Raw genomic sequence first — 21,601 nt, 5'->3', positions numbered from 1 at the left:
TTTGAGAAGCAACTCCTAGTTACAGGTCCGCCAATGAAATCGATGGTCAAAAGAGGAGAATGAACATAATATATCTAGCTAGGATTTATTCATTTTCATGTGTTGGATTTTGGATTCACAATCAACCAAAAGATTGATACGATCTGATATAATTAAATTAATTTCAAGTAGTCACGAAATCCGCTGGTATAAATCTTATCTTTTATGTTAATATATAAGAGATATTGCTTACGTTAATAATAAAATTTTAAGAATAAATAATTGATTTTTAATATCAACAAAACTTGATCAAAACTAAAACGTGTTAATTTATATAAATATATTTTTTATTTTAATTTATATAAAGATATATTGAATGAATGACATGTATATTAAGAACTTGTTTTTGATATTAATTACAAATTTGATATAGGTAATTAAATAAGTAATTAATTTATAAATATGTAATATAATTAGAAGATAATAACTAGCGGTGATAAAAATATATATAATTTGTCAGAAAAGTCATCAGCACATAAGGGAGCGCAATCGCGCGATCGGCTGAGCATCGAACAACTTTCTGCACGATTATCGCGCGATGTATCGAGCGATGTAAAACAATATCAAATATCAGCATGTAGTTGGGCTTCTTTTTTATTTTATTTCTAGCATCGTGGTTGAGTGGGCCCAGAGGAAAAACGTCATTGTCACGTTCCTCCTCGGATAAGAGGCGGATGATGCCTTTTCTATAAATCCACCTCTTGCTGGAAGAAGGAAAAACCAGCTTACATGATACAGACCCAAAACAAAATAAAAAAAATAAGGTCATCATCTTACTTGCGCCTAAGATGAGGAGCAACATGGGTACAAAACAAGTTGCGCAGAGGTCCTCTCTCGGAGCTCTTCAAAGGAGGAGTCTGGTATATATACATGCTCACAATACTAGCTAGAAATGCCGTTGCATTGTCATTCCTTCTATCGTTGTTAATTGTTTTTCTTGGCTTCCTTCTGTTTATATACTAAATTATCAGCTGGTGACTCTTTTTTCTTTCCACCCTTTTGTACTGTTTGAAATTCTAACGCATGTAATTTATTAATAATGCAAACAGAAACGGAAAAAAAGTGACCAAAAATTAAGTAGGAGCATCAAAAAGATAAGGGCTGACATGGTTGAGATTAGCGAGGGTCAAAAACGCATAAGGGAGGGTCAAATGGAAGTAAGGGAAAAATTCCAGGAAATAAGTAAAGAGGCTGCCAAACTTAAAGAGGAAACTAGTCAAATCTCCAAGCAGAGTGCTGCAAATCAACTCAGGCTTGATCTCATGTTTCAGATCGTAAAGGCAAGAGCAGAGAATGATTTTGCGAAGGATGATTTACTCACCCAAACCTTACGGTTTGTGATCCTATCAACAATATCTCTGTAGCTTCAATTTAATTTTATTGCCGGTCATCACGATAAACTTGAATAAAATTATAGAAGATGAAGACTTGAGCTGCAGTTATCTGCGTGTTAATGGAATTTGAAGCGTATGCTATGATTAATTAACGTTATCCTTTGTTTTATATTATGTTTCAGGGATCTAATGGCAAAGCAGAACATCAGCAAAACCCAGGGTCTCTAGGAAGAACAATGCTCAACAATCCATCTTAATGATGCGTGTACTCTGTAGTTTTTTTTTTTTTAGCGTGGCAGTTTGGGTGCACTATGACCTTGCAAGCCTAGTTTGTAAGCCCAATAAACAGGTAAGATATCGCAGGGTGACAAGCGTACACAGAGAATCGAACTTGGAACGGCAAAAGGAGACAACTACACAACGCTGGAGCACGAACCTCAAGCGTACTCTGTAGTATATTCATGTAACGTACCGTAGTTTTAATATATTTGTAATGGATGATGACTGCAAGTTTTTTCTAAGGGTACTTGAGCACAAGACGATGGGTCTTTTCTTATGTAATTTATATATTAATGGTGTTTTTGATATTGTTTAGTGTTTTTTAAAAAAATTAAATTAATTTTATATTTTTAATGTTTTTATATTATTTTTTTCATGGGTTTATATTAAAAAAAACTTTTTAAAAATTAAAAAAATATTATTTTAATATGTTGTAAAATAAAAAATATTTTGAAAAATAATAAATTTTGAAAAATAAAAAAATATTATTTTAATATATTTTACAATTAAAAATATTTTAAAAATAATTACTATAACATTTTTAAATAAACTTTAAATAAATTATCCAAACACATTTTAATGTCAATTGGGAGGTAATTGATTCCAAGTATGAGATGAGGTAATTGATTCCACATGTCCAAAATATTCTTATTAATTTTAAAAATAATTTTATATTAACTTTAATATATTTACACAAGTAAAATTTTTAATTAAATATAATGAGAATGAAAAGCTGCAACTCTGCTTTTTAAGATGCTACTGGAGAGCTTCAAATAAACCCAATAGTCTAGCAAATATTGATTATGTTGCTCAAACATTTATTAAGCCATAAAAGATGGATAGTAAATGAAAAATTATTAGAAAAACTATTGAGCAAATAAAAAAAACCAAAATAATTTATAAAAACTTGATAATGGATCATCTATGCATATAGAATTTAAGTTTTTTTATATGAAATCTATACTCAACTTTTAAATTATAAAAAATTAATAAAAGTATGTAGTAATAGTTTTTTAAAAATATTTTTTATTTAAAAATATATTAAAATAATTTTTTTTATTTTTTAAAATTTATTTTTAATATTAATGTATCAAAATAATTCAAAAAAAAAAGAAAAAAAAGTTAATTTTAAGTAAAAAAATTAAAATTTTATAAAATATGGTTTTTATTATAAAAACAAACGATTACAAAGTCATGTATAATTGTTCAATATCAAATAATATATTTTTCTATATAAAAAAATCGGTTTCTCATCGATAATATATTTTTCTATAAAAAAAAATCGGTTTCTCATCGAAGAGTATAAATACTGGATGGAGTTATACGAATTAGTAAGGGTGCATTTATTACTATAAACTATAAAGATAAAGATGGTTGGGCTTACCCAGCATGTATAAAATAAAATAAAAAAATTCTCATCAAAGGTTTTTTTTTTTTTTTTTAATAATAAGGGTGGTGCTGTATTTCTAAGAAAGATGTGTAATATACTCTACAATTTTATTTCAATAAATTAAATGTTCATTATGAACTTTTCCCATCGAAAATATTCTTATTCTAACATTTATTGATTATAATTAACTAAATAAAATTTAATGTTTGTAATGCATGAGATTTTTTTTGTTATGCAAGCTTTATATTATTCATCATAAATTATGATCCGAATCAAAATTAAAATTTATGTAGAAGATTTTAAAAACTCTATTTCATATAAGGTTAAAATTTCAATGCAATTGAAGATGGAGAATGCTTTCTGAATGTTTAGACGTTATTGGTTAATTTATGATTTTTTTTTAATATTTAGTTTAAAACTTTTTTTTTCCTTAGCTTGTTTAGAATTTTTAATACTTTAGCTTTATTTTTGGGTTTCCTTGTCCAATTAGGCAAGTTTTTAGGTTTATTTAAGAAGTTATAAATCTTTTAAAGAGATAGACTATATAAAAAATAAATATTAAATAATAAAGTTTTGAATAGGGTTCTTGTTTGATCTATTTAATATTAAATATTAAATTGTACTGACATTGTAGTGATTACAGGGACTTTGAAATTAAAATAAATAGCTCACATAGCTTCTTAAGAAAGCCAAGTGCCGCTGACTATATTACTAAAAAGGAAAAGAGATTTTTATTAATTTCTTCAAAAATCCTTTCAAAAATCACATGGAAACAATTAGATTAAAGGATTAAAAGGAGTGTTTGGGTGATCTAGAAAGGTTATTTATATGATTTGAGGGAATTTAAAGCTTAGGAGAAGGAGATGAATTGAAGGGTTTGAGGGAGAAGAAAAGGAGGAGAATAAATCAAACTTTTTCTCTTCTGTTTTCTTCCTGATTACTTCACATAGGTAACAACTTTTGCTTTTGGATCAATTAAAACATTTTATTGATTTTTTTGAGTTATAAGGCATGAAATGTGTATGAAGGAAATGAGGGTTTATGAGATTGGTTGCTTGAATTGTTAATTTGATCCTAGAATCATGTTAAAGAAAACATTTAAATTATGAGACAAGTATAGAATTAAGACAATCAAGGAAAAATATCACCCTCTTTTTCATGCTAAGTTTTGGCTAAGGGGTCAACAAAGGGGGATAATTTCTTCAAATTGTCTTGTATGTGTGATGTTGAAGGTTATGTTAATACCTAATTATGATGAATTCAAACAAAAAAAAATTGAAGAAAGATCAACAAGGAACCTATAGTTCATTTAACGATATATTTTAGCCTCGTGGCCATTAGAAGAAATGATGGGGTTTGTTTTTAATCCTATGTATTATTGTGTTAAATTATGTGAATGGTGAATAATTATAATGGGTTAGATGTGTGTGAATTGAGGGAAAACTCTTGGGTTCCTAAGTGAAGTTCGATAAATTGGTTCTTATAGAGAACAAAATGATAAAACTGTGTATGTGCTTAACATGGAAATATATTCTTAGAAATAAATTGTATTGGTTTGACTATGTGTATGGACTATACATGTGAAATATTGTATATGTAGAAGTAATTGAAAATGTGTTACTTTTGGATAAGGTATGGATCCAAAAATTGATATAAATAATGGTAATGTGATAATCATGTTGTTGACATGAGATATTGTTGCGACCAAACCTTGGCATTGGAGGATCAGGATCGTGCCAGACAAGTAAGTATTCTAATCTTATACTTAGAATTGGAATAAACAAAGAAAAATAAAGTATGATTGGATTTGTTTGTTCGGGCTAATAATATCTGTTATAATGATACCGGTATCTTTTAAAGAAGTATTATAGACATAGACTTGATTAGCCATTCCAAGATTATAATGGTTATCGCAGTGTGTGTAGAGTCGAACAACGAGTCTGCCTCCTGAGATGTGTGTTGAAAAAGGAGTTTTGGATATCATCATAAAGTTATGATTATAAAGTTAAGAAGTCGTCACCTAGTATTATGGTTAATAGGAAACCTATGGTCTGCGAGAGTCTAGGTAAGAGACTAGTTGAGTAAGGGGAAAACACATCATCCCTAGTGCACCTTACCTAAGGTAAGCTGCATTGTTGTTTGATTGTTTTTTAGGCCGTGTTTTTATCCGTTGGTCTCGTCTAAGGTTCAAGGCAGATCTCCGTTCATGAAGAAGTTTCTACCTTATTGGGTTAAATCTTAAATATTCTAAAATCTAAATTTTAGCATCGCATGTATTTCCTAAATATAATTAATTCCTAACGTTTTGAATAAAAAAATAATGGCTATAAGGGATTTTTTGTATTTTGGCAAAACCCTAAAGGATAATCATAAATTGATTACAATATCTATTTTGCATTTTCAAAACATAATAAAAATGAGATTTTATCCTTTTTTTGAAAATATGGATGAAAAACTTTTAGGATTTGGTCGTATGCATGAAAACAAAACATATTTTTTGTGTTTTTTAAAATGAGGAAATTTAAATTTTTTTTGGATTTTGTTTTTAAGTTTAAGAGAAAACTGAATATTTTTTATTACGGGATCCTTATCTTACATTATAAGTCTACAGCTCGATTATATGCAAAATTATTGAAAAAATATATGAAGGACCCATAAATTTTTTTAAAATACCATTTGAAAAATTCATTTTTTTAAATTTTTAATATTTTTTATTATTATTATTATTGGGCTGGACCCGGCCTAGCCATCCGGGCTGGGTTGAAACAGGTTCAGTCCAACTCAATCGGGCTGGGTTGATTGTCGGCCCAACATCCTTTTTTTCTTTTTTTTTTATTACATTTGAGTTGGACCCGGCTTAGCCATCTGAGCTAGGCTGAAATGGATCCAGCCCAGGCCCACATGGTCATTGGCCTAACCTAGTGACCATGTTAATTATCTTGCTTTCTGCATGCAATGGCTGGCATTATGGCAGGGAGGAGAAGAGAAGTTACCTGATGCAGGGGAAGCAGCTGGCTGGTCATGTCGGGAGGGTGACGTGAGGTTGGTGGCGGCGTTGGTGAAGGAGTTGGCGGCTGGTGTTAGTTGCTTGAGGAGAAAAAATCTGCGGTGGAGAGGAAAAAGAAGAGATTAATGGTGGTGGTTCCTATCGCTAGCAAGAAAATGTGGTTGCAAGGGTGTCAGTCACGACATGGGTGAAGTGAATGCAACAACAGTGGAGGAAGAGAGGAAAGGTTGGTTGGTGAAAAAAAAGGGGTAGAGGCTAGTTTTTTTGCCAACTTTGAACCTTGATTTCTTCTTGTTCAATGCTTGAAATTCATCTTATTTATAGGATTTTTTGTAATCTATTTTTTAGAATAATTATGTATTCTTGTGCTTGTGGTCTTTCTAAGTTGTTTTTGTCCGTGTCAGTTTGTTTATTGTATATATTTCTTGGTAAATCAATTTTTTTAAAATACATTAAAAAATGAAAAACAAAAGTGACAGGAAGAGAGTTTTAGTTTTGATTGGATGCATAGCTATAAACTTTAGAGATCAAAATACAATTACGTTAATTGTGTGTTTGCTCGTAGATGCCTGTCTTCTCCTTATCCCGGACCAAAAATGTATATTGTACCTTTTTTATAAGAGAAGGTGACCTTCTTTACAGTAGACTAGAAGTACTTGGAGCTACATTCTTACTTTTTTTATGCCAATGTTGGTGACTGGAGATAAACTCTCTTCAATTATTCCTGGGTGGGAGGGAGTAGGTCTTGCTTCATATTTGCTAATTCATTTCTGTGCTGCTGATTCTACATGCATGCATGCAGGATGGAGATGATGCATGTTTAACGGAGAACTCGTAATTTGTTGCTCTTCCTTGTCCTTGGATTTTGCCTTTCTTAGGTTTATCTACGTTGAGGAGATTATCAGAGATATTTATGTATTATTCCCTTTTAAATAAATATAGTATTCATAGATGATTATTGTGATATATAGATACCTCACTGCTGTCTGATCAGTGGTTGAATAACATATGAGAATTGCCTTATGATTCCTCATATTTTTTTTTTTTTGTTACAGTGTTATTATTATTCTTGGCTTCGGCCTTTCCTGACCCTGCTAACTCTAGGAAAATCGGCCTTGGTACTTATTTTAGTCACTTGTGGCGGACCCGCCGAGAAATGTAGTTTTTTAATGCAAGTCTTCGCCAATCATTTCCTCATGCCAGACAGAGTCTTCGTCAATTAATTTTTTTTATGTATCTTGCTGTTTGTATCATTTACTTACGAAGTCTTCGTCAATTTAATTATTATATGAAGTTCATTTACTTACGAAGTCTTCGTCAATTTAGTTATTATATGAAGTCTTCGTCAATAATTCTTTAATCAGAATACCTATATATGATATATCAGGAATATGCCTTGATGTCTTGCTATATTTCTTATTGTTGAGTGTTTATACAACATATGTAAACTAGAATGCTGATGATAATCAAGAGGCCGGCCGGATAGGAGCTCATTCCGAAAGCGTTCTATCGATGATATCTGTAAGTTGTAATATTCCTGCAGCTCTTTGATTTCTCTGGAAAATAATGGAGGAGAAATATATATATATACACCCTGTTTTCTAAGCTATTCTCCGTCGGTCGTTATTGTTCCCAACATAGGTTCTTGGAAACAAAGGATGCAACTCTTGGCAGGGGAAGGCGAAAATGTCATTTTGTATGACAAGGTGCAAGCTAAGAGAAGAAACAACATATGGACGCGAGTTTGTGATTTTAGAAAATGGAAACAAGATAGATAGCTCAAAACGAGCTCTTACTCCGATGATATACAGTGAAAGTGAGAGGTACAACTCTAATCGAATATGCACATACAGGTAGTGTAATCTTCTAAATCAAAGATTAGAGTCCCATCACACCACTCTCTCCTCCTCCTCCTCCTCCTCCTCCTTCCTTTTATATATATAATAACAATAATAATAATCAAGACCCGGTGTCAAAAATACTTGGTTAAATATGAAAAAGAAGAAGAAGGAGTTATGTTTGTGTACATAGAGAGAGAGAGAGAGAGAGAGAGAGAGAGGCTCGATGCTAAATTAAAAATCTGAAAAATAAAACTCATAAAAATCTAGTTTCTTCATTGTAAGAGTAAAATGTCTTCGGATCTCTATATAGATATAGGTTTGTACAAAAAATAAATAAATTCTTGTTTGTAAATCTTAACAAAAAAGTCAATCCCTGAAAAATAAAATGAAGAACATTATTTCAATCTGGATTTTTATCTTGAAATATCATATTTTTTTTTTGAGTGCGCAAGAAAGCCAGACAACGATTAATTACCACCTACCAAGATCGTGCCCTAGAACGGATCCGACAACCAACCTTAAGCACAACCTCTTTTGTAGATGATTTTGATTTCTTTCATTTATTTTAAGTTTTTTTCTCCAACTTTAATTTAGTATGAGCTGCGAAATTTATTGGTATAACCCATCATTTCATCTAGGTTTTGTCAACTCTCTCCTTTTCACCTATATATCAATAATTTTTCAATTTTAATGTGTTAATCGATTTTTGATAAAATCATCTAATGAGTAATACTATCTCATTTCACAGTCAATGATATCGGATATAAAAAATAAAAATGGATTGAAATTAATTATACATGTGAAATTACTATCTATTAATTAGTAAATACTATCTCATAATCATCGGCTACTTGTAAGATCCACTAATTTAAACATTTAATTTTAATGCATTCTTATTTTCATGTCAGACACTATTCATACTTAATTAAACATTTGTTACTTATTAGAATATTTTGACAAAATCAAATAATATTTATACCAAATTGAGAAGTTATTCACACAAATATAAAATGGAGAAATTCTAACAATCATGCGGGTGTGGGTGAAATGATGATTTAGGCCGATTTTTTACCCATCAAACTTAGACCTTAAGCAGTTAAAGGTTTTGCCGGCAGACAATGATTCCCTATGTCCTCTGGACTCGAATTTCAGTTCCTTTGTTTTTTTCCCCCCTCTCATAAACCCACATACACAGAATATAGGCATGGTTCATAAATGCAAAAAAGAAAAAAAAAAGTGTTAATAACTGCTAAAGCGGATGGGATATTCAAGAACAATAACCCCACAAGACTGCAAGCACCAAAACGTTTGCTAACTGGGAACCATTTCAGGATTATTCCCAAGGATATTGCTTTAATTTATATATAAAGAAGTTTGATGATTGGATTATTTGGAGCATATTGAATTCCATGCAAATCCTATCATTATTGACAAGCAAAAGTACGTACACAAAGAAAATATATATTTTTAAGAAAAGTTGTCTTTACGTGGACATTTATAGTTGAAATTTCTTTATTTAGCTCTTTAACGATTGAAGCATTGCTTAGTCGACGGTTAGACCTCAAGTTAATATTCCACTCATTTTCTTGAGCATTTATTTCTTAAAATCAGTTTTTGTGACCCTCGATATTGTTGTCCATGCCAAGAGGATATTTGTTTTGCGTTTTAAAAAAATTATTATTATTTCTTTATTTTAAATTAATTTTTTTGATATCTTTATATTATTTTAATATACTATATTAAAAATAAATTTTAAAAAATAAAAAAATATTATCTTAAAATATTAGCTCTGTGACGTAAGCATAGAAGATTGACCCCGCGAACTAAAAAAGCACATTATTTCGACGGCTCAAAATAAAACACGATAGGATAGCCCACCATAAAAATCTGGTCATGAATGGGAGAACGCCACTTGGATTTATTTTCTTGTACATCGTTTCTTTCAAATCAGAAACAATCAATCATATTCAACCACATATTATGAAAACATTTGCTTCGATTAAAATAATATTATTCTATTCCATTTTTCTGGAAAGAAACTTTATAGCAGCGCGATTTCGCTTGCTTACGGGCGATTTCGCTTGCTTTCGGATTGCTTTCGGACGATTGACAAATTTTCTCACACTTGTTCTTTGTATAAATTTAACCTTTTATGACAATGGGATTAGTTTTGCATTCTCTCGAAGCTCTTAAGTTGGGTTAGTCAGCTTTACGATCATCGTTAAGCCGCTTTACTATTCCGGTATTCTCTTACCTTAATTTCTGCATGTACATTTGGTTCTGATCAACCAAAAAAAGAAAATTTTCTTTTCGTTTTATGAATGTAAAATCAAATTTTGGAGTCTCATCAGTCTTGTTTCCACTATTCTGCAGATCATAGTGAAGAATGGATTCTGATATGTACTGCTTTGATTTCTCTGATGCTGAGAGTAAGTTCAGTTGATTGGATCTTCTATTATATGTGGGAGAATATATACCTTCCTTATATGCCATATTTTGAAGAATCTGGCCGGGATCCTTTATCTTAAGTAAACCCACTTTGTTCATTTTCTCATCGTATATATTATAGATCTTTTTTCGTTTTCTTTTTCATTTAGTTCTTTTCATTTCATGTTTCAGAGAAGTGAGAGAGAACTCAAAAGAGAAAAAACCACAATTAATCCCTGCTTTTTTGTTCTAAGAAACAGAAAACCTATTAAATTATATTGGCTGGAGTTAAATCAAGTGAGATTAATTTAGGGTTTAAGGATTTCTTCCCCGCACCCCCCCTAAAGGTGGCTTGTATGATTTTGACCTTCCAATCTCTGATAATCTAATCTAATCTAATCTAATATGTACTCGCTTTTCTAAGAATATTAACTTCTTCTTTTTTTGCAGTAACACCCTCCACTGGCACCGTCCATGAGGAGAACCCATCGATGAATCCGCTGTTTGGTAGCCAGGTGGCTGTGCCAGGAAGTATGAATGTTAATGCATTACAATCATAAGCTAACGACTTGAACTACTGTTTTATATATATATATATATATATATATATATATATATATATATATATGTTACTTTAAAAAAAGTCTGAAAGCATGCGCATTAATTGAATTTGTTCATCAAACTTTGTACGTAGTTGGAGAAAACATGTATGGTATTGGGACTGGTAGCCATGAACTGAAATACGGATTGGCAGATCACCGACACCAACAGCAGACAGAAATACCGAACCAATGTAAGGATCTTCACATGTTTGATATCTGAAATACGTACTGCTTATGACCTGGAGGTTTATCTAGTTTTTATTTTATTTTTATGTTCCTCTACAAACTCATATATAACTGTTGCTTTTAACTGTGGGTTTTGTTTCTCACAAATTTGAAACACAGCCAGACCGAAGTCCCATGTTGTCCCAACTGGTACTAATTGTCATGCACTGCACCATGAATTAAAGCACCAAGACAAGTCGGCTCCAATAGAAGCTATGGATTTTGAACATTACAAGTGTCTAAGTCATGTAGGGAGTGTATTTAAAATCATCTATAGAAAATAATTTGTCTTAATTGATGAAGAACTTGGTTTGATATGATTGTCGAAAAAAAGAAGAGAAATTTAGATCACCATTTACCTATGGGCTTGTTGTTTAGTGATACTAAATGTCAGCTTTCATGTTTGAATGTCACTTTTATCATAATTAAACTCTAATTAAATTGGAACAAATTCGTTAATACACACACACACACATGTATGCAATAGATCCATCATATCGCAGGCTGACTGGAAAATAGGATGTGGTCTTGCAAGAATTTATTACTATACATTTCTTCAGCAAATTCTAATCTCCATGGTTTTTTTTTTCATGTTTTTTTCTTTCTTCTAGATTTTTGAAACTTAAAGAAACATGATCATGTTGGAAACCGCAGGGATGGTGAATATGAACAACATGTCCGTGAATCATCAAGCAGCCCTAGAACAACCAGCTGGAAGTTCTCGGTCTTCAAAGGATCCTAAAAAGTTGGCTAGACAACGTAGTGACAAGAATTATCGTGAAAAAAAGAAGGTGACGTTATACCAATTTTCTGTCTGTAACTCTGTATTCCTATGAGTTTCTTTTGTTGTCTCTTCTAATTTGTTTATTCTCTTGTATCATTTATTTTCCAGCAAGAGACGAAAGACCTCAAGAGAAAGGTGGATGTGCTGATGGAAAGAAACGACCATCTGGAGAAAGAAAATGCCAACTTGAAGAAGGAGGGAGATCGGATGGAAAAGGCTTTGAAACAAGGCAAAAGAGATGTTCACCAATTGAAGGGCAAGCACGACGGACTATCTACTACTGTAACGGAGATTTCCAGGGCACTGGTGAGCTTTCTATCTTTCATGAAAGCACTGCTTACGCATGAACCAATCTCAATCAAAATACTAAAGTTCTTGTTGAAAACAATCTACATTTCTGGTTTCTTTAAAAGCACAAAAATGTGACACTAATTATTTCTGAAAATCTTAACAGCAAAACAAAAATACCTCTTAAAGTCATTCAGCATCACTCTTACTACTTGTTTACTTTTATTATCCTATTTCATTTGGGTTTTCATTCTAGGTTATCATCACATGGTAGTTTTTTTATGAGATTTTGTTTTAGGTGTTAAGCTTTTCTAGATTCCGCTGTCACATTGAATTTATTAATTAGCTGACGCCAATTCACTAAAATTAATCTCATAGCAATAAGTGGCTTGTACAGAAAATACATATGATCTGGCAATCTCTATGAATTGCTTTTGATGGGTGCAAAACTCGTGCACCATTAGCAATATACAATAATTTTGCATTATCATTGCTTACTCTTAGAAGAATTCAATGGAAATGACCTATACATCAATATCTTTCATTTTTCTCAAGAGGTTTCACATTCGAATGCCTCTTTTATAGTAATATACTAATAATAAGAAAATCTCTCAGTATTAGTAGAAGTATAGTTTGAATATTGATTATTTGTATTATTTTATTTATTTATTTATTGCCCCTCTTTCTCTTTTGCTTCCATGCAGGCTGAGTCGAAATATAATATGGAGATCCAACGTGAAAATGAACGGCTCAAATGTAAGATCAATTTGCTGGCTAAACAAATGAAGAATCCTGACAGCTTAGATACAATCAAGCTTCAGGCAAGAATCGCACAACTAGAGGGTGAAAATAGCGCACGCCAGCTAGTAATCGATGCTCTGTGCGCAAAGATGAAAAAGGACACAGATGATGAACCATAAATGAGAATGATAAGGTACCCATTAATTTGATGTTGCTGAATAATAATAATAATAATAATAATAATCATCCCTGAATGTTATTTTTGTTGAGTAATGTTATACAAACAAATTTTTCATATAAAACTTTTATACAAACACATGTTATAATTACTTTTTTTTTAAGGATGTTAATCACTTAAAATTTATACAATTCATATTTAAGTATTTATATGTTGACGCATCTATTTGTATGAAATTTAATATGATTTATAAATCATTTTCCTTTTTCAATAGGTTTAATTATTATTTCAACGTGATTTTTGTATTAAATCTTGTCCACTAAGAATTTCTTCTGGAACAAAACATTTTTTTATCTTCACATTTACTTATTGTTTCATAAAGATTTAATTAACTTATCATTAATTTTATAGTTTAATTAATTGCACTGCAATTATTATAATTGCGAATTATAATTTAAGAAAAAAAGGTAATTTGTTTTTTTTTAAAGAGAAATATACTATTTATTTCATAAAAAAATTAGTTTAAAACGATTATAAAGTAACAATCACTTGTATTTAATATATGCCTATATAGTATAGCCTATTTCGTTGCTTTATAAATGTGAATTATGATCGTTGTGTCTTCAAATAACTATATTAAGTTAATTTGAAGCAATAAATTGACCCATACAAGATCCCCTGTGGACAGACATGGGCTTATATATGTCCAGGGATGGGATTAAAGGTATGATAACCCATTCCATGTATAACATCAATAAAATAAAATAAAAAGGTTGTTCTCTGGTTATATATATTTTTCTCATTATATCCAGTGTTGCAACTAATAAAGTTATGTTTTTTTTTCCTATTTTGTGAATTTCTTAATGGGAATGAACAAGCTCTCATTTGATAAATGCAGGCTGGTGGTTGCAGACGTGGTGCGGTGGTATTAGGAAGGTTCAGTTTGAAGAAGTCTGCAGAAATAAAATCCTATTCCTATCATTCTGGGATTGTGGCTATTTTTCTGGGATTATGGCAGTCAAAGAGGACCTTCTCAAGCTATAATACTAGTGATTTGATCCACGTAAAATAACATCTGCAGTAGCTAGTTTTTCTCATTTCTGTTTTGTAAGAAGCTGTATTTAAGCAGCACTCGTCTATCAAATAAGATCATGCAATTTCCATCAATCTTGTGAGCTTCATAAGAGTGTTATTTCTAACAGTGGTATCAGAGCCTCTATAGATTCAAACACAACAAAAGTGCAGCTTGATAACAAGAAGAAAGAAAATGATTGAGGATAAGAGTTTAACGAAGATTCCTCATTTTGATGGTCAACATTATGATCATTGGAGTGAATTGATGGAAAACTTGCTGAGAGCAAAAGGGCTGTGGAGTCTTGTGGAGATTGGTGTTCAGGAGCCAATCATTGGAACTGCGCTTACTAATACGCAGCAGACATAACATGATGATGCCAAGATGAAAGATCATCAAGTGCAACACTATCTATATCAAGCAATAGATAGAGTTACATTTGAACAGATCTTAGACAGGCGCAAGTAGATCCTGGGAGTCAGTGAAGAGTCTAAAGCCTATAGACTTTACGATCCCGAGAGCAAGTAGATCATCACCATCAGAGACGTGATCTTTGCTGAAAAGGAGACATGAAACTGGGGGAGGACAGATAATGAACAAGAGGAATTAACTTGGGATGACACATAATCATTCAATGGAACAGACAGAGAAGAAGATGACATACCAAATGAGCAGGCTGTAGCACAAACATAGGAGGCAAGAAGTACAACCCTTGCTCAATCTCAGGAAACTCGAAGGGAGCAGACAAAAAGGATCAGCATACCTCCAAGACACCTGCAAGATTATGTAACTGGTGAAAATCTTGCAGAGGAAGAAGAGGAAGAGCAATACCTAGTGCTCTATGCTACTGAAGATGATCCAGTAAGTTACGGTGATGCCGTAAAAGACATTAAATGGAAAAATGTCATGGACACCGAGATACAAGCTATCGAGAAAAACAATACATGGGAGTTAGTGGAACTACCTAAAGGAATGAAAAAGATTGGAGTGAAGTGGGTTTTCAAAACCAAATTGAATGAAAAAGGAGAGGTCGATAAGCACAAGGCGAGACTGGTTGTGAAGGGTTATGCTCAAAGACAAGGAATAGATTACAACGAAGTGTTCTCGCCAGTCGCTAGATGGGACACCATCAGAATGCTACTCTCTCTAGCTGCACTGCGAGGTTGGGAAGTCTTTCAGCTTGATGTAAAGAGCGCTTTTCTTCACGGAGAACTGAATGAGGTTGTTTATATTGAACAACCCGAAGGATACATTCGAAGGGGAGAAGAGCACAAAGCATATTTACTAAAGAAGGCATTATATGGATTGAAACAAGCCCCTAGAGCTTGGTACAGTCGGTTAGAGGATTACTTTGCTGGTGAAGGTTTCGACAAATGCAGCTATGAACACACCTTGTTCATAAAGAAGGAAGGCGGAAGTTTTTTGGTGGTAAGTTTGTATGTGGATGACTTAATCTTTACTGGTAATAATGTGATGTTATGTGAAAAATTTAAAGCCTCCATGTAGTCAGAATTTGATATGACTGATCTAAGGAGGATGAAGTATTTTTTGGGTGTAGAGGTACATCAAACAGAGGCTGGAATTTTCTTATGTCAAGGAAAATATGCAAATGAAATACTTGCAAGGTTTGGAATGAGCAGCTGCAATGCAGTCAATAACCCTATGGTTCCAGGAACTAAACTATCATCACAAGAGAAAGGAGAAGAAATTGACAGCACCGAATACAAGCAATTAATTGGCAGCCTCATGTATATCACAACAACGCGACCTGATATAATGTATGCAGTGAGTTTTCTAAGCAGGTTCATGGCTGCACCGAAGGAAGGACATCTACTAGCTGCAAAAAGAATACTTAGGTACCTAAGGGGGACAATGAAGTTTGGTATTTTCTACAAAAGAAGCTCGGACAGCACCCTTAAAGGATATACTGATATTGACTTTGCGGGTGACTTGGATGGGGGGAAAAGCACTTCTGGGTATGTGTTCATGATGGGAGATGGTGCAGTAGCGTGGAGCTCCAAAAAGCAACCAATAGTTACTCTATCAACTACTGAAGCAGAGTATGTAGCAGCCACCACTTGTGCATGCCAAAGTATATGGATGAAGGAAGTTCTAAATAGCATTGAAGAAGATCATTGTAAATGTGTTACTGTGTTCTGCGACAATAGTTTATCCATTAAATTGTCCAAGAATCCAGTATTTCATGGGAGAACAAAGCACATCAATGTAAGATTTCATTTTATTCGAGATCTTATCAAAAAGGGAGACGTAGAGCTCATCTACTGTGGCACTAAGGAGCAGCTAGCAGACATTTTGACAAAGCCGCTTAAACTTGAGGATTTTGTAAAACTTCAAATGCTCTTGGGAGTACAAGAGAAGAAGGATCTAAACTGAGCAAATGCACAGCATACTCAGTTTAGGGGAGGATATATTAGGAAGGTTCAGTTTGAAAAAGTCTGCAGAAATAAAATCCTATTCCTATCATTCTGGGATTGTGGCTATTTTTCTGGGATTATGGCAGTCAAAGAGGACCTCTTCTCAAGCCATAATACTAGTGATTTGATCCACGTAAAATAACATTTACAGTAACTAGTTTTTCTCATTTCTGTTTTGTAAGAAGCTGTATTTAAGGAGCACTCATTTATCAAATAAGATCATGCAATTTCCATCAATCCTGTGAGCTTCATAAGAGTGTTATTTCTAACAGTGGATTTGAATGCAAAGGAGGTTAATGAGAGCATTTAATAGCGCCTGGGATTTTTTGCTTTGAAAATGGAAGTTAAATTTGCTTTGTTCTTTAAGTTGGGAGTAGTTTGAAAGGTCAAACTCTTGGTTTGTTCTTTAAATGGCGAAGACTTTATCACTTAGCTTATATGTACTAGGATTATCATATTTCTACTACTCTGCTAAAGAACTGAAATTTATAAAGTATGAATGAATTTTTTTTTTAATTTTATCATTTATTATTTTATTAATCTTAAATTTATTGTCATAGTTTATTTTTGTTTACTTTTTATGATATTATTGCAGTTTTAAACAAATATCCTGGTATTTAGTTAGCATTCAATTTTTACAAGCGTCTATTTTTTTATCATATCAATAAAGAAAAAATAGTTTAAAAAATAAATTTTTTAAACTTAATGAACTCTATGATCTAGGACATGGGTTTTACGAGTTAAGCTATGAAATCTAGATTGATCTAATATATCATCGTCTCAGTATTTTAAAAAAATATCAACTTGATTTTTTTCTAAACGCCAAACCACGCTTTTACTAATCGTCAATCATGCTTTTGAACCTTCCAAGTTAGCTAGTTCACCTGTCAACTTCTATACATGTTAATTATAAACTCGGGTTAGACAAGGAGTCGGGTCGAAAGATTTCAAAATTGACATGTTAGGTCGGGTTTAATATCAATGTTAAATAGTTTATTTTTTAATTCCATCTTCCAATTTTTTCTTACCAGTTGAATCATTTTTCACTTCTTTTTTTTTTATCAATTTTATATTTTAACATTTAATTTATTTTGAATTGGTATTTATAATTTGTTTCAATTTACTTTTTATAAGATTATTTTAGTTTCAAATAAGCATCCTAGTATTTGGTTGATGCTCATTTTTACGATTATTTATTTTTATTGTCATATCATTAAATAAAAAATCGTTTAAAAAAATATATTTGTTAAACCCAATGGAGTGCATGATCAGTGGCATAATTTAAGTTGTGAAGCCCGGGTCAATCTAATATATTTTAATCTTAAAATTGAAAAAACAAATATGTTATCTTGAGATTTTCTTAAAGTCAAACCACATTTTTTATCAATCATACAATTTATTTTTAGACTTGTCAAATTAATTGAGTCATGTCGAGAAAACAACTTTCATACAATTTAATTGAAATGCAAGCTAGTCAAGGAATCAACTCTATCTAAGAGTTACCTACACCGTTTACTGGATAGATATCTCTTGCTGTGGTGTAGCACAATTCTATCTGTTTTTTTTTATTTAAATGTAAACAGAAATGTTAGGCGATGCAAATGTTTTTTAAAATTAAAAAAGAAGTTTAGAAAAACTTATAAAAAAAATAAAAAATAATTTTATAAAAAAAAGAAAAAGAAAAGAAAAAGGAAAAGCATGAACATTTAATTATTAAATAATTAAATATTGAAGGATAGAGTTTAAATAAAAAATCTACCTTAAAAAGAAATTGAATGTTGAATGACTCAGAATTAGATAACTTTATAAAAATAAAAAGTAAAATAGAAAAAGCTTAAAGTTTAATTTTTAGCAAATAAAATAAAACTGAGATAACACTGTACACGGTGTAAAACCATGTTTATGATATTTTTTTAATAATATTTATAGTTTTTAAATTATCAAATAACCCCTAAACAAAAATAATTATTACTTGAGAAGCCATAAGAAGACAAGGACATCCTTGTACGTAAGTACAAGATTTTTTTATTTTGATAATAATTCTATAATTTCACCCTGATATTAAAATTGAAAAAACTAAAAGATATATTTTTTTTATAATAAACAACTTTTGCCTCCAAGTTTTACTAAATTTGGTGGCTCTATCTTTTTTTTTTTTCATTAAAAAAAGACTTACATTTACTAAGTCATGGACTGAGTCTTTTTTTTTTAATAATCCTGATGGTGCCAACCTGCAAAGTGATAAAAGAAGTGGGTCCCATGATTCGCTGTAATGCACGGACTCCATGATTTTCATTTAAAAATCAACCTCCGCGAATCAGACTTTAACATGGCGTGGGGGCAGGGGCACCGCTTTTTTGAAAAGCTAAAAACAAATCGATCGTTCGAGCTCCGGAGGTGATCGTGCGATATCTTCCTCTCACCTATTGAATCGAGCGATATCGTGCCGTGTCAGTGACCTTGGGAACTCATCATTGTCGCGTTTAAAAAAAAAAACAAGAAACATGGCAATTCAGTGATAAGTTTCAAGAACCGCTCACGATCCGAATAAAAAAAATAATAGACCTTATTTTGGTTTATCTATAAATGAGAGTGGGTGGGACGGAAGCTGCCCAAGAAGCTGCGAGAAAAAGAAAGCTAGTTTCTTCAAATTGCTGCCGCCTATCACTCTCTCTCTTTGTTTATTTTTTAAAAAAAATTATGCTTTTGAAATTAACTAACTTTAAGAAACGGGAATTAATTCTGGATATGTGGGTGATAAAGTTTTAAACAGAGATTGTTTTGCAAATTGAAATTAAAAATAGAAACATATGTGATCTCTAAAAATACAATGGTTAAGCAATTTTTTTCTTTGGGTGGTAGAGAAACAGAAACAAAAACTAAACCGGGCTGAGGAAAGTGGTTTTCTATTATTTGTTTTAAATTAATTATTTAACATCATATGTATTTTCCAATTTATGATATAAATCAAATTAAATTAGATTCGGAAGGACTCGATGGTTCCAAATTAAGGAGGAGGAGGAGGAGAAGAATCGTCCTGGGGAGCACTCGCAGCTAAAGAGAACATGGATTTGTTGGCTTAAGGAAATGCACGTATTGCGAGCATTTACTTCACCTGCCATTCAAATCTGTGCGCATTAACACGCACAGCATTGCGTTTCCTTGTGTATAGATTTTGGTTTTGTTGCTTGAGATGTTTGCAATCAGATGTTGATACGAGCGGAAGATCTCTTTGACGTTTCTCTAACCCTTCTCAAGTCCAAGCACCAGTCTCAGGTACGATCAATAGTGGTTAAGAGGATAAATTACCTTATAAGTGGGTGTGTTGGGTAATTTGATGCATTATAAAAACAAACACCCGGTGATATTCGCAAATCTAACTCCTGGGAATATCCAATTGTTCGCGCGCGCACAAACATGCCATACAGAGAATAAGCTTTCCCTTTCTGTGATCTTGTTGTTTTGTGTTTCTCTTCATTGGTTTCTATTGCGGACGGGCGGCTAGAAATAGGCCGAGAATTCCTTTTGTTTTTTGCGTGGCTGCCTGATGCACATGGTGGATTCATTTTGCCATATTCATCCGTCTCTGGCCCATCTGATCTTCATGCATTTCCAGTGGTGGATATTGAACTGGCAAATTCTTATTGCAGTTGAATGACATGAATGGTGAGAAGATGCTGCAGCAGTTGTTCCTGATGAGAGACAGGGATAGAGGATGCCTCATTTGCAGTTCGCTTAGGATTCGAGGAGAGACGGAGCCGTTACAGCCGTACACAATCGTTTATTATATTAAAAATAAAAAAATATTTTAATATAATTTCAATAAAAAATAAATATTTTGTACCTTAAGAAAACAAACAGAAGCGTCTATTTTTAAACGGTAACATGTGCTACCTCTTAGATTAGTTGTCAATTCAAGAATAGAATAGGACACCTAATTTATGTGAATTATTAGCTGCAATGTCTTTTTATAGTCCAATAATTTGATCCCCGTGCCCAGCGTTACACGCTGTGAGTTAGATTACAAAAATTCTAAGAAGAAATAAAAATTATGTATTACTAAGTGTTTCTTAACCAAGAAAAATAATTTAATTGAAAATTAATTAATATATCATTGGTACTGTGATGGTTGTTATTATTACGGTTTAGAAAAATAAGTTTTTAATTGTAGATTTAAAAAAGTAAGTTTTTTTAAAATAAATATTTTATTAAAATTGCTGTAAAATAAATAAAAATTTTAATTTCTATATAAATAAGATTTAAAATACAGTTATATATAAATCATGATAAAAAATAAAAATTATTTAGCCGATCGAATATTATTTTTTAATAATCGGGCCAAACACCAAATATTAAAATTGCATACACCACAGTACAAATTGAGTTTCACTCCTCTTAAAGTAAGAATTCACATATCGCAAAGCAATCGCGCGAAACTTCCAGCATCATAATATCACATCCTCCACGGTATCGTTCGCTCAATAATATAATAGAATATTATTGACTTTGATGCTTTTTGTGAATGTGACAGTGATTATGTTTACTTTTCCTCTTTCAAGGCCGGCGTCTTTTTGAGCCGGGTCTGTCTTCGGGTATTTTCCTTTCCTCTCTCTCTCTCTCTCTCGATCGATATATATGTGTATATATATATATATATATATATATGTATATATATATAATCTCATCGCCAAAGGAAATCTCATCCTCATCGCCAAAGGAAATCTCTCAAACACATGCTGGATGATCACGGGGGAGAGCATCCATACAAAAATGGGCGCGCAGAGGACTTCTTTGGGAGCAACTCAAAGAAAGTCATGCCTGGTACTGTGCATTAGAAGTGCCTTTCTTAATTGATGACTTTATCCTGGTTGATCCTTTTATCGCTGTTAAATATATATCTATCTGTAGGCTTTCTTCTGAATGGGGATCTGTATATATCAGAATTAGAGTGTAGTATAC

General features: G+C 32.1%; 2 protein-coding genes and 1 long non-coding RNA gene across 6 annotated transcripts; all 3 read left to right on the top strand.

Moving 5' to 3' along the window:
• Nucleotides 1-730: 730 nt before the first annotated feature.
• Nucleotides 731-1,960, top strand: LOC7491482 (uncharacterized). 2 transcript variants are annotated; one of them, XM_052447974.1, is made up of 4 exons: nt 731-899; nt 1,089-1,372; nt 1,556-1,650; nt 1,829-1,960. In XM_052447974.1, the coding sequence occupies exons 1-3, from the start codon at nt 828-830 to the stop codon at nt 1,599-1,601; spliced, it is 402 nt and encodes a 133-aa protein (XP_052303934.1). In that variant the 5' UTR covers nt 731-827; the 3' UTR covers nt 1,602-1,650; nt 1,829-1,960. The 2 variants fall into 2 exon arrangements, with proteins under 2 accessions (XP_052303934.1, XP_002299401.1); XM_002299365.4 differs by having other exon boundaries at nt 1,556-1,960.
• A 5,453-nt stretch (nt 1,961-7,413) lies between these two features.
• Nucleotides 7,414-17,154, top strand: LOC7477791 (uncharacterized). Of its 3 annotated transcripts, none has more exons than XM_024609651.2 (10): nt 7,414-7,570; nt 7,691-7,872; nt 10,264-10,319; nt 10,768-10,848; nt 11,012-11,110; nt 11,799-11,935; nt 12,037-12,234; nt 12,921-13,150; nt 14,034-14,062; nt 16,916-17,154. In XM_024609651.2, the coding sequence occupies exons 3-8, from the start codon at nt 10,277-10,279 to the stop codon at nt 13,134-13,136; spliced, it is 774 nt and encodes a 257-aa protein (XP_024465419.2). In that variant the 5' UTR covers nt 7,414-7,570; nt 7,691-7,872; nt 10,264-10,276; the 3' UTR covers nt 13,137-13,150; nt 14,034-14,062; nt 16,916-17,154. The 3 variants fall into 3 exon arrangements, with proteins under 3 accessions (XP_024465419.2, XP_052303927.1, XP_002299400.3); XM_052447967.1 differs by having other exon boundaries at nt 7,691-7,902; XM_002299364.4 differs by lacking the exons at nt 7,414-7,570; nt 7,691-7,872 and adding an exon at nt 9,935-10,132.
• Nucleotides 17,155-19,239: 2,085 nt separating this feature from the next.
• On the top strand, nt 19,240-21,463 carry LOC7491480 (uncharacterized). The gene is made up of 2 exons (XR_002979945.2): nt 19,240-19,918; nt 20,293-21,463. It is a non-coding gene; the product is annotated as an uncharacterized LOC7491480 (long non-coding RNA).
• Nucleotides 21,464-21,601: the final 138 nt, after the last annotated feature.

The sequence above is a fragment of the Populus trichocarpa genome, chromosome 1, assembly GCF_000002775.5.
Source record: "Populus trichocarpa isolate Nisqually-1 chromosome 1, P.trichocarpa_v4.1, whole genome shotgun sequence".
NCBI lineage: Eukaryota > Viridiplantae > Streptophyta > Magnoliopsida > Malpighiales > Salicaceae > Populus > Populus trichocarpa.
Note: the sequence above shows the minus strand (reverse complement) of the source record. Positions and strands in the feature narration are given on the sequence as shown.

Excerpts from the sequence above, each read along its gene's own strand:
- LOC7491482 (XM_052447974.1), top strand. The coding sequence starts at position 828 with ATGAGGAGCAACATGGGTACAAAACAAGTTGCGCAGAGGTCCTCTCTC. Across the intron at positions 900-1,088 it reads CTCTTCAAAGGAGGAGTCTG|AAACGGAAAAAAAGTGACCA; the intron begins GTATATATACAT and ends TAATGCAAACAG. Across the intron at positions 1,373-1,555 it reads TTACTCACCCAAACCTTACG|GGATCTAATGGCAAAGCAGA; the intron begins GTTTGTGATCCT and ends ATTATGTTTCAG.
- LOC7477791 (XM_024609651.2), top strand. The coding sequence starts at position 10,277 with ATGGATTCTGATATGTACTGCTTTGATTTCTCTGATGCTGAGA. Across the intron at positions 10,320-10,767 it reads TGATTTCTCTGATGCTGAGA|TAACACCCTCCACTGGCACC; the intron begins GTAAGTTCAGTT and ends CTTTTTTTGCAG. Across the intron at positions 11,936-12,036 it reads ATTATCGTGAAAAAAAGAAG|CAAGAGACGAAAGACCTCAA; the intron begins GTGACGTTATAC and ends TTTATTTTCCAG.